The sequence below is a fragment of the Anarhichas minor genome, unplaced genomic scaffold, assembly GCF_050575085.1.
Source record: "Anarhichas minor isolate MPS153535 unplaced genomic scaffold, ASM5057508v1 ptg000025l, whole genome shotgun sequence".
NCBI classification, from domain to species: Eukaryota; Metazoa; Chordata; class Actinopteri; order Perciformes; family Anarhichadidae; genus Anarhichas; species Anarhichas minor.
The window spans coordinates 10,898,203-10,910,840 of NW_027466471.1; the positions used below are offsets into that span (position 1 = coordinate 10,898,203).

General features: G+C 45.0%; 1 protein-coding gene across 1 annotated transcript in view; it reads left to right on the forward strand.

Moving 5' to 3' along the window:
• smtnb (smoothelin b) overlaps positions 1-12,638 on the forward strand; it is a 45,190-nt gene that overhangs the window by 1,839 nt on the left and 30,713 nt on the right. The window contains 1 exon segment of the mRNA XM_076099081.1: positions 11,399-11,556. Coding sequence (XP_075955196.1) covers positions 11,399-11,556 — 158 coding nt within the window.

Genomic DNA, 12,638 nt, shown 5'->3' on the forward strand with positions numbered 1-12,638 from the left:
TTATCACCAGTGACATACAGGAGTATATGTGGTTGAATAATATTTCCCTTCAGCATAATGATTTACTCTCAACTAGAGTATTGGTTGCTTTGATCATACATTCATGAGTTTATTTATATGAGCAAAGCAGGAAAGTTGAAATGAATATAAAGGACTCAAAGTAGTCCCCACACATTGTGGAAGTGGAAAGAATGAGGACATCTCAAGCTGGCTGGACCCCTTTAGTGTTCTAATATGTGTTTGTTGTGGTTTTATATTTAAGTGAGTAGACAGTTGTTTTTTTTTAGGTGTATGTGATTCAGAGTGTTTCCCTGAACCGGCTTTTTATCTCAGTCATATTTTATTTCAGATGAAATAACCAGAAATAAATCTAGCTTTGTCTGAATCTTCTTGTGTGGCCTTATGCGCTGCAGGGAGCTCGTTGTAAAAACACAGGCATTGTCTCAGAAAGCTGCAGCAGCAGAAAAGAAACATGCAGACGTTGGAATTCATCGGGTTCGTCTTCAGGTGACGCTGACAGTCGACCCATAACTGAGCTGGATCTCTCCTCGGCTCTGGATTCATGGAGCTGAGCGGCTCTCCTCCCCTCACACGTGACTGACACTCCAGCTACAAGGTCACCGAGATCCCACATTTTCACTGATGGTGGTTGCGGTGACTCGAGTGTCAGAGTTTTCCACAGCGAACTCAAAGGAAGCAAACTCTGATTAAACTCGCTACTCAGAGGAGAAGTTCATATGGGGATGTGATGGAATTTAAATTCAGCTCCACGGAGACATAAATGGAGCCTTTTGTGTTTTTTTTTTCATTCAATCTAAAACCCCATTCTGTGGCGTTTTTATATTCATTCATTGTTGAGGAGTTTTTCACGACGCCGGTAAAAGATGACGGACACTCGGAGATGCCCGGGCTTTATTAAAGTCGTAGTGAAGCCGGGTGGAGGAGCTTCTATGAAACAACAGTTGGATAACGAACACAAACTGCAGGCCTGTGTTGAACTTAATGAGCTAAACAGTCAGAAGGTCATATGGCGGCCTCTCTAACTCCAGTAATCCCTTCTCTACACTTCTATTCAAACCCCGGCTGCCTTTTTATATTGCTCATTTAATCCCCTCCATGGCAACCAGGAAAAGCATTTTTCTTTTCTCTCGGCCCGCCACAATTATTTAAATATCAACAGAAATAATCAGTTGGTGTCCCAGTTTCTTTGGGAGAGGATGTTTGCTGCGGGTCATCTGTCTGAATGGTACTGAATGGACAAAAGCTGCTGAGGCCGGTCGGAAGAAAAGCTCTTTCCAACCAAACCACTCCAACCACTGCCACTTAAAAATAGATGTGATCAGCTGATTAGCAGCTCGGAAGACGATGATTATCAGGTGTTAGAGGTGTGGCAATAGTTTCCTATGTGCATGTGACAGACCTGCAGGTGTCTGTTGTTTGTGGCACCTGTGCACCTGCCCTCTTAGCAAAGAGTAAGGTTTGACTTTAAGCATCTGTGAGCCACACACCATGATGTCCCTAACTATCTCAGAAACGCTACTAACTGCACCGTGTTACTGGAAGAATGCAGGAAAAGCACTCAGATGTCAATACATGCATGAAATGTCTTTTACAGTTTGTGATCCTTCTAATGCACAAGTCTGCCTTTTTCTTTTTTTTTAAAATTAACGTGACCGCAGGAGACTTTCCCGTCAGTGGCGCCTGCTGGGCTGATTTCACATGCTGGATGTCTCGCATGTGATTTGTAACTCTTGCCGGCCCTGTGAGCGTCCTTTTCCCTGGTGAGCGAGAGGCTTTCACACATGTTTAAAAAAAGGGCAGCTTCTCTCTGTGGTCCGGCCCCTGTGATACATTGGACCCCTGGGCCTTCGTTTTATGGCTCTCTGGACCCTTTGTGTGTTGACAAGGGCTCAACGGTTACAGTCGGGGAGGAAGAATGGGTTTGTTTTGTGGACCCTCAGGATCTCTTCGCCCCCCCCGGGGACATGGTCCAAAATGTCAGACTCCTCATCAGGAACAAATACATTGAAAAAATGATGGTGCATTATAGAACTGTTGTCTGGGACACATTCCGATATATATTAACTTTTTAAAGTTGTCACTTACACTTAAGGCAAATGTTATCTGGGGCCGTATTTGTTTAAAAATGTCTTCTGTCTTCATTTTTTTAACTGGCAACTATTATGATAATCTCAAATCTTTGCTGACTTGTCAAATGGTAAGATTTGGGTGTTGGACGGTATGTCAGACAAAACGGAACATTTGAATACATTATGCTGGCTATACGTAACATTTCAAGAGACAGACTTAAATAGTAGAAGCAGGATTGGGCAAGACTTAACCTGAGTCTCTGTAACTATCTTGAAAAAGGTTTCTCTGTCTTCAAAGAGGCTGCAGAGATACAAGCTGTTGCATGCAACAGATCTTCTTTTGATAACAGCTCCCCGGCTCTTTGCTCCTTTAAGACTTTTATGCTCCTGACCATTTAAAACTACAAGCACAGCCATCACGGTGCACACCTGTTTGTTTTTTCTTCTTCTGCTGAGCCTGTTTGAAAGGTGTCAGCGAGGAGGCAATGAAGATTGAGCTGTGAACAGTTCCCCATGCAGGCAAACGCTTCCTTCTAAACGGACACAGTCCAAGTTATCTACACTGCTGCATTGTTGTCTATCACAACAACAAGTGCAGTCGAGTTCCAGCCTGCAGACTTCAGCCTCTGACAACAGTCAATGTCCAAATACACGGCCAGGCTGCAGGGAGATAAGGAGTCACTTGTTTGTTTGATAAAGCAGGAAACTTCTGTTTCTGGATACTGCTATAAATAGCCGGCCGCTTTGGCTCTGAAGGGATGAGAAAAGAAAAGCAGGGGACTTTGTGCTGATGTGCATATGAAAGTCTATTCTTGGTCTTTGGCCTTTAAGTACTTTGTTGCTCTGGAACAATCATGCTGAGTAAGTGGCGCACACGTTCAGACGTTGCTCCACGTTTACAGTTGAAATTGAGTTCAGCCTGTCGTATTTCCCCATGAAAGAGGATACTTGTTGTTTTGTCATATGTGAACGATACCTTGGAAACATAAGCTGGCATTTGTCTTTTTATAAAAGAACAATGTGGCAGTTTAACACTCGCACACAGCAGTGTAACAAACACACCTCACAGCGGTTAATACGGATTGTGTCAGCGCTGTAGTGTGCTTTACATTCTTACAGTGAGTGAATTCACAGTTTGTGACCGTGAGTGTTTTCAAGGTGTAAACCATGCATGCGACTGCTTGTGCTCCTTGTCTATGAATTAACCAGTTCAGTTAGAAAATATCATAAACCTGTGGTTACTGACGGAGGCCAAAGAGTCGCAGCGTGACAAATTGGAGCAATTTCTGTAAGCATCAGATATGAGACAGACTCTGCTGTCAGAGCGGCTCCGGTGTTTTTACGTCTGTGTGGGAACGAAGTGATCCAGCAGAGAGGGTTTCTATCACTGAGCTCCATCTGTCTGGATCATCATTATGCCAAATGGAAAAGGTCTGGATAAGGGATTGAAGGTGGTCTCCTTCGCCACCACCAGGTGTCTCTGGCTAGAGTTTGAATGCTTAAGGCTCCCAGAGTTTTGTTTTTGTGATAAATACTGTTTTCCAGGTGTTTTAGACTCTGAAGAAACACTTTTCCGATGTGTAAAATCTACTCGATGGCTGCTGTTTCAAAGGTCTCCATGCTTTTATCTATAATGTCCCGATACGAGCAGACTTTCTCACTCATCAAATCGTAGAGGATTTAAAGATCAAAACTGACCATTATGTGTGTTTGATGTGTGCAGAAACTAGCTTAATGTCCACTTTAGATGGATTAATTACAGAGATGCTAGTAAAACTCCTTGAATGTTCAGCACCCATTTGCTTTGCCCAAAACACAGAGTCTCACTTTTAAGGGGCCATGAGTACGGTGGAGTTTCAGCAGTCTTTGGCTTTACATTGGAATAAAGGTGTGGCTCTGTTTTATAGAGAGGAAAAAAAAAAGCACGCATACAGGAAACTGCAAGCAGCTCTCTGCAGGATCAGAAATGTTTGGGTCTTTTTTGCCAAGTCACATCCTGAATTAAAGTCGTAAAAAAAGATGCATGTATCACATTTCACAAGCTTAGGAAAGGATGGTTACATGAAACAGATGAAGGAGAAACGGGAGAGAAATGTAGAAACACTGTGGTTTGTCTTCTTTAAATTGGCTCCCTCGGGAAAGAGCCATTTCCCGAGATCTACGAGAAATCATCCAACGGATGTTGATGTTTTGCTTTGCAAACCCACTGTTGTTAATGTTGTGGCATACTTGAGATAATAACAGCTGATCTGTTCAATTTTGTTTGGTTTTGTCTGTCTGTCACACACCGGTTGTTTTAGGTACTGTGCCGTTTCAGAGTCGGCTCTCATGGATCTATTAGAACAAACTGTTTGTGCTCTGCAGCCTCCCAAAGTGCTCTAACCACCCGCTCTGTTTCCTCTTGTGGAACATCCCTCTCTCCTCCTGGCTCTTTCCTCATTAAACCAAAAGAGCCAGTCACGCAGTGCTTCGGTTCGGCCGGTGATGTCCCATGTTTGGAGAAGATTCATCATGCTGTAGCTCCTGCCGCGACCTGGGTCCGCTCACAGGACGAGGCCAGCTGAAGTGCAGGATCCAACGCAGTCTCTTTATTTATGACGGCTCCTTCCTGCTGAAATCTGTCAAACTGTCTCAGATCTTCTGCTTATGACCACGAGGTACTAACAAACTGTGGACAGCTCCCTCTCTCTGTGGGTTTCCTATGATGAGTATGTCGAACAAAGAAGCTGTGAAGAAAATTGGTACCAGAACCAATGCAAACAAACTCAACATTTGACCCAAGATCAGAGTGAATTGCCCTCTTTGACTGCTGTGAAAGTGAATGCATGCTCAGTGATGCTCACGTGGTCTGTATGGGTTTAATGATGTACTGTTCTGGCAGTTTGTATCAGAATAATGAGACATCCTTTTTGCCTACGTTGGCCGATATGAAACCCTTTCGATGAGGACAGCTCCCAAATGTGGGGCACAGTTCTCCCGACCAGGTCCTGCCCTGGATCCCTCTCTGTGACCGGACCTGCAGCTCTGAGGCGAGACGCATTCGGGTTGGACAGAGAATGTGTGGAGCAGACAGCTTGACATGAGCCAAAAAAAACGGAGACCAGAGATCGAGCCTATTTTAAATATCTTCTACTGCGGACGATTACCAGATCGAGTAGTTAGATAAGCAGCAATGCTACAAGTTTGGAAATTGCTTTGAAGTCCTCAGAACTTGAAAGGTCAACATTTTGCAGATGATTGCGTGTGCACAATCAAGTGTGTGCTTATTAATCCATCAGCGCGTGGGGTCCACTGCACTAATGTAAGACTCTACTATGGGCATGAGTCCGTAACACGTGTGAGTCCAGATCTGTCTTCAGTGCTTCATTACAGTCGTACAGAACATAGTTGATGCCTGGACCCCCCCCCCCCCCCCCCCCTCTGGCCCACATGCATTCCTCCATGCGTCCGTTCTTTATGCCTGCTACCTCATGTGTAAAGGGGAGACACTTTTTCCCAGGTCTGTCCTACCATCCGGTTATTAATAAAGGTTGAGGCTTCCCACACGTGTAGCTGCACTCACACAGAGCACATTGCCACATGTGCAGTCATCTCTCTTCCTCCCCGGCTTGTATATATTTCACAGGTACTCCCTCTTTTTCTTTGAGACAATGAAGGCTCAGTGTGCACTCTAGCACAACGAGTTTCAACCTTGAATCTGATTCGGTTCTTTGTTAATTTTTCAGCAGAGAGGTGACTGAAACTCCTTCTGAGAAATCCAGGAGTCCCATGCCTTGCAGGGCTCTCATGTATCCTTGTTATATTTCCATTTTTGAGTGGGTGTGGTGTGTCGCCCTACTGTATGCGTGCATTGTTTTCGAGGCGGTTATAGCAGGGGTTGGGCAATTATTTTTCTCAAGGGGCCACATGAGGAACACGGACCAATAGACTGAACTCAATCCTCAATATTATTCCACCTCTTTATAAAAAGCAGTAAATTGTTTGGTTTTGATAAGCTGCGAGTGGTAAGAGTAAATATTATGATCAGTGGTGGAATATAACTAAGTATATTTGCTTAAGTACATAAGTACAAATTCAAGGTACTTTACTTGAGTATTTCCACAACTTTGTACCTCCACTCCACTACATCTCAGAGAGAAATATTGTACTTTTTACTCCACTACATTTGTCTGGCAGCTTTAGTTACTTTGCACATTATCATTGTTCAAACCCTTCCTAACTACCCAAACTGAACAACAGAGTATAAAGGAGTTCAAATAAGCTCCACCGAAAACATCTGCAGCAGGAATAATGATCCAAACAATATCCATATGTAATATCCATATATAATAGTAAAGCACTGGCAGAGTTGACTGACATGTTTCTGCAAAATTAGTACTTTTATTACTATTTGCAGTCCAATCACCTAATTTTCAGTTTTTCCGTTCAGTGCGAGAAATCTAGTCTGCGTTGGGCTTCAATGAGGAGACTCCAGGGTGGTACAAATATTTTTGAACTTTCTCACCCTGTTGGTCTTTCTCAATTTGTTTATTTGTGTCTCAATGTTTGTACCAGTCTGGTTTCCTCCGTGGCAGCTGGCAATCCACTTCAGCTACCCGGAGTGTCCCGTGTGTCCTTATAAGGGCAAACTCACTTGTGGGCTTGACACAAGTACGTTTAAAGCACTGATCCGATCTGCTGCCTGGCTGCACTCTAACCTTCTGGCTGCTCTGGAAATTATTACTGTAGCCCTCATTTAATGCACAAACACACAGTAACCCCTAACCCTTCTCTCATACCCATGCACGTGATCTCCACACACGCCTGCAGAAAGTATACATACCCCTTTGTGTCAGGGAGTTTTTCTCGACACGTCATAGTTCACAAAGTAGAAAGTGTTGAGCACAAAACGGCATTTGAGACACATGCACACCCACTGGGAGTCAAAAGGTCGGGTCTCGGCCTGAGGGGTCGTTGTGCTCCCAGACGGGGCTGGTTGTGTGTGTGTGTGTGTGTGTGTGTGTGTGTGAGGGTGAAGGTAGACATTGTCCACACACCAGGCTGTGATGTTTGACCCGACTCTGGAAACACAACACAACTGGAGAGACGCGCATACCATGTTGGGCTGGCTATTTGAAATTTGCGATTCTCGTGTCGCAAGTGAATTTCAGTATTTATACCATAATGATACCTTTTTCGTCACCTTTCTTTCAGGTATATTTGAATGTTTTTCCTACAAAATGCAGAAGAAATGCAGTCAAATTATAGTAATAAAGGTAAAATTATGATTTGAATCCAAAAATATATGTAAATAAACAGGAAATCTGACCAGGTTCTCAATACCAACTTTGTCACAAAAAGTATACCCATCCCTAAATAGTATTTAAACTAACACATGCTACCATTCAGCACCGAGACAATCCCATGTTTCAGTTGCTATGGATACATGCTCTAATATATGAAAGGGGTGTAATTAAGGCAAATCTCAACTTGTGCAGCGTCTTCTTTCTATTTGCACTGTAATTTAGCCGAGTGGTCTTTTCACTTCCACAGGTTTAATGTAATCCCGTTTCAGTGCTGCACCCACAGGTAGTTGTTACAACGTGTGCATTTAGCTCCGCTATGGACAGCAGAGCCATGAATAGCACCACAGTATACTTTAACTACCTGAGGAACCTCGACTTCTTGCCATATTTTACCACTTCTGAGGCCGTTTCCGTGTGTGGCGCAATAAATTAAACCGACCACACAAACTTGAAAATCCTATTTGAGTCTTTTTCATGTGTAGCAGATGAGTTCAGAGGGTGTTGCTGTCCTCGGGAGTGTGTCGCCAGCTGGTCGGGATTACTGCTAAACCATGAACTCTGTAATTGGATGTGATTGATTGAGCTACGTCACTCGGAGGTCTCTGGATGGAGGTTTGAGGTTTTGGCTCCATAGAAAGTTGCTGCTCGGCAGGAAGTGACTCAAAGCGACCCAACGGTACGGCACAAGCCTTAGCTGGCCTGCTTGTGAAACATTAAAACATTTCTTATATCTTACCAAATAAGGTAATCATTTGTCTGGTTTATATCGGTGAGTAGAAAAAGAGTTGGGAAGATCTGTTATCATTGCCTTGAAGAGGTTGCCCTAGTGTCTCCAGGGTTGTCTTCTCTCTGCTCACTCGTTTTATCAGTCAAACATATTTGTGAGTGTGACCTATTTGTTACGTGTTATTTGTGACTCGTACGTCTGTCAGCAGCAGGGGCCTGAAGAAAAGCTTTCTGCCTCGGTGTAACGGCTGCTCCCTGGGTCACAGCGTGGTTGTTTTGAGCCACAGTTGGTCTGTGGTTTGGTTTGAAAAATGCCTTTGGGGGACGGTCAGTGGTGTAAGGTGCTGTCACTGAGTAACTGCAACTGTTGTTGTTGTTGTTGCCTCTCCACTCCCACTGACTGGAGGTTTTGTCAAACGGACTCTGTTTCCACGCGAGTGTGTGTGTGTGTGTGTGTGTGTGTGTGTGTGTGTGTGTGTGTGTTTCTGTCTTCTTTGGCAGGCTCCCAGGTTTAAGGTGTGTTTTATTTGCTCGGGTTACGCCCAGTCATCACCTTCCTGTGCGAGGAAATTATTGGTCGACCTTTCAAATACATGAAGGAAAAGTCAGTTACAGCTGCTGGATCTGTGCCAGTTGAACTGAGTGTACAAATGTTGCAACCAATCCAAACAGCGCAGCCTGTCTGTGCTCCGATTGGTCCATTTAAAACGCCTCGTGTTAGAGCTGGTAAAAGTCAAAGTGCTGACGTGCACATGTAGGGTTTGTTTTTCGTCTACCCGTTTCATCACATCATGATTATAATTCCCCGCTCTGTGCTTGTATTTCAATTCAAGATTACAGTAACTGATGTGGGCAGTTCTGCAGTCTATCACATGCTCTCTTTCTTATGTGTGTTTTGCTTGATGTTTAAACTGACATGCACGGAACAAAGTCCAAAAATACAGCCTGTCTTGAAATGCTACGCAGAAGTTATTGTTTTTAGAGTAGAGGCCAAGGCATGAGCCTGTTCTGGTTATAGCTCAATAATGAATAAATAAATCAGTCAGTCCGAAAACTTGGCTGCGCACTGGCTGTATAATTGCATCATGAAAATCATTCAACACTAAGCTTGACAGTGTGGTAACAGCCTGCTCCCTCGTGTGTGTGTGTGTGTGTGTGTGTGTGTGTGTGTGTGTGTGTGTGTGTGTGTGTGTGTGTGTGTGTGTGTGTGTGTGTGTGTGTGTGTGTGTGTGTGTGTGTGTGTGTGTGTGTGTGTGTGTGTGTGTGTGTGTGTGTGTGTGTGTGTGTGTGTGTGTGTGTGTGTGTGTGTGTGTGTGTGTGTGTGTGTGTGTGTGTGTGTGTGTGTGTGTGTGTGGCATGTGAGAGAGACACTGGACAATGATAGAAATGAGCAAGTGTGTTCTCATTTCCTCTCCGGGTTGTTGTATCATCTCCCTGCTGGGTCAGACCCAAACCCAGTTCCTGATCGTCACATTTCGCTAGCACCTCTTTCCTTGTGAGTCAGCAGGAATGTGAGGAATGACCTTTCCCACCCAGCACTCATCTGCCCTTTTTTAGGCATACCCGAGTCCAGCTTCTCTTTCCTTTTTGCTCTCTTTCACTTTGTCGTCCTTTCTCCCCGTTCACAGCTTTACTTTCCCCTCTTATTCTTCTCCTCCTTCCTCATGCCGCTTTCTGTCAGCTCAGCACTTTAAATTCTCACAAATTGCAGTACATAGGAGAGCCCCTCTGAGCTAGTGCAGCTCGGGCTGCATATTTTGTCAAACCACAGTGAGACCTCAAAACCACCGGCCCTCTCTTCATCTCTTGTGAGACAACCCCCCCGCCCCTCTTCCTCCTCCAGGCCCAGCAGCGGGGGGGAGGCACATTTACACATCAACCCCCTTCTCAGCCCACCAGGGTGCAAGGCTTAGCTTGCTCCGTCTGGTAGAAGCCAGTTGGCATACAAAGGTCTGTGTCTTTACTCTGCGGGCTTTAACTGGTGCAGCAGGAAGTGTGTGTTTGTGCGTGACGTGTATCAGGAAAGCCTGCCAGAGGAGCAGGAGCTGCTCATCCCTGCACGTGTTGACAGGTATCCCGCTGTTGAGATCTGTCTCTCATTTGACAGGAGAGGGCTCACTCTACCCTCCCAGGCTCACGGCTGTCGCTGACATGAAAGCATCGATGGCCCTGACTGGTGTGTCTGTCTGCAGGCGTGTCTTACCACCTTAATTACTCCTCTTTTGCTTGAAAAAACAAACCTTTCGAACTAATAGCCGCTCGGAGCGATGAAATGGCTCAGTGAGTGTTTTTAAGTGAGCCACTTCAACATCCGAGACTCTGGGGCCTCCTGCAGCCTGGCTACTGTTCAACCGAGATAAATTACAGCCTGAGAAGAAGACACCTGGTCGATGAGCCGAACGCACTTCTTTCTCATAGCCCGGCGCCAGCTGTTGCCGAGCCTGTTTCTCATCTTCTGCGGCTCGCTCACGAGGCTCTGTCTCTTCACATTAGTGGAGTCGGGTCACTTGTCATCACCAATCGATCAGCCGTTCATCGGCCCTGCTGACCCTGTAACTCCCTACCACACATTTAAAACCAAGCCAGGGCCGTTTAGTCTCATGCTGCCTGGATGTCCCGACACCTGACTGATACTTACTGGATGTTTGTTACCCGTCACCTGTGACTCTGGTTAGGCTGCCATCAATAGCGAAGACTAACAGTGTGCAGCCATGCTAGCGCCTCTACGAGGCTGAGCAGCTTTAAACTCACATCAGCACACTGACATGCTCACAATTTCATGGCAATCCGTCCGGTAGTTGTTATATTTCAGTCAACCACCAGACCAACATTTCTACCCTTAGAGCCAAGCTGCTACCACAGCTGACAATCCCAAAACCTTTTAGAGTACTCCGACTGAACATCTGTGTCAGCGCTACACTGGCTCACAGTCGGCTCCCTCTTGTAAACAAATACGTTATTGTCCTTGTTTGACAGCGTTTATTACAGAGGGCTAGAGACGGACAGAAGTTGGATCTACGACTATGAGCCTACAGTTCTGTTTATTCGCCGCCCTGTACTTACTCTGACAACAAGCCTGCGTTGTGCTGCTGAAGCACTGGATCCTTGTATGACTGTGTGGCCGTGTCCTGACCATGCTTCTGTGGTGTGTAGGCTACTCGCTCATAGATGGCGATGTAAGAGCGACAAGTGTCTAATCTTTGCAACCCAAATATTTGGCGTCCTGCTGTGTTAGCACACGTTCCACACTTGTCTTCATGCCCTCTTTGTGTTTGTCTTTTCATGTTGCACATGCAGCTGGATGGAACCGTGGATCTGGACGAGAGGCGCCTCATCCGTTCAGCCATCCGGGAGTTGAGGAGCAGAGAGATCGAGGACATGGAGGCCGCTCTGGCCAGCAAGAGATTTCGGCCCACACGCCTCAAACAGCAGGAGGACAAGGAGAACCAGCACAGGTAAGATCACGCACACACACACATGCACACAGAGAGCACAGTCCTAATGACAAGCTACACCAGTCCAGGTGAACCGGGAATGCTGAGAAAACACTCACAAAACCCAGATGGAGCGTTCCTCAACTCCAGTGGGAAAAGAGAAATGTCTGGAAAAGTCAATTCAGGAAATCATAGGGGACAGAAGCAACTGCAACCACAGTACATTTTCCATTTTCCATTGTGTATGCACATTTCACAGTAAGTACTTTCACATTAAAAAATGTGTCCTTCTGTCACATTACCCCGCGTGAGAGTCAAATTGAAGTAGTTCTCCTCAGCTCATTTGTTTGTCCTTATTAGTTTACTGAGAGCCTTCTCAGTGTTTCTCCACTTCAGTAACACACCATTCCCAGCTCGTGTCATTCAGCCGAGGAATGTGGACAAACTGAAAACTCAGTTCTAAAGACACCTTTGCCATCTTGTCAATAAATAATCTTTTTGCTTTCAAACTGAATGGGAAACGAGACAAACAGGCTTAAATATTGAAGAAGATCATCTTGGTGTTACTGTAAACATTGTGGCCTATAAGTCTTCATCAAACCTCACTTTTATTAAAAATATTAAAATATTTTAGTGGTGATTTGTGTCATTTGAGGAATCCATGCAGGTTTTTTCCGACAAACTTCATAAAAACCATGCAAAAAAAAAATCATATAAAAATCAAATAGTGTGGGAATTTGAAGCTTTAACGGTCTGAACGTTTTTCTCCGTGTGGATGAGATGAGCTCTGCAGGTCAGGATGCACTAAGTCTTGTAACAGGTGTTAATGAATGACTGGACTGGAGCACAACAAAAGATTTAACACGATTGGATGTGAAGAGGATGCTCAACCTTCTGCTGTCGTTCTCTGTCACTGAATCCTATTAAGACCGGCGGCCGGTCCTAATCATTTCCACTCACTGCTGCTCTCAGAAGACTTGGATTACAATAATAAAGCCTCAGTGAAGCGGCTAGAGAGAGCATTACCTACTGTAGCGCACATGTTAAGACACACACACACGTAAAAAACACATATAAAAGTTGCAATTATCCCGCGCCTCTCA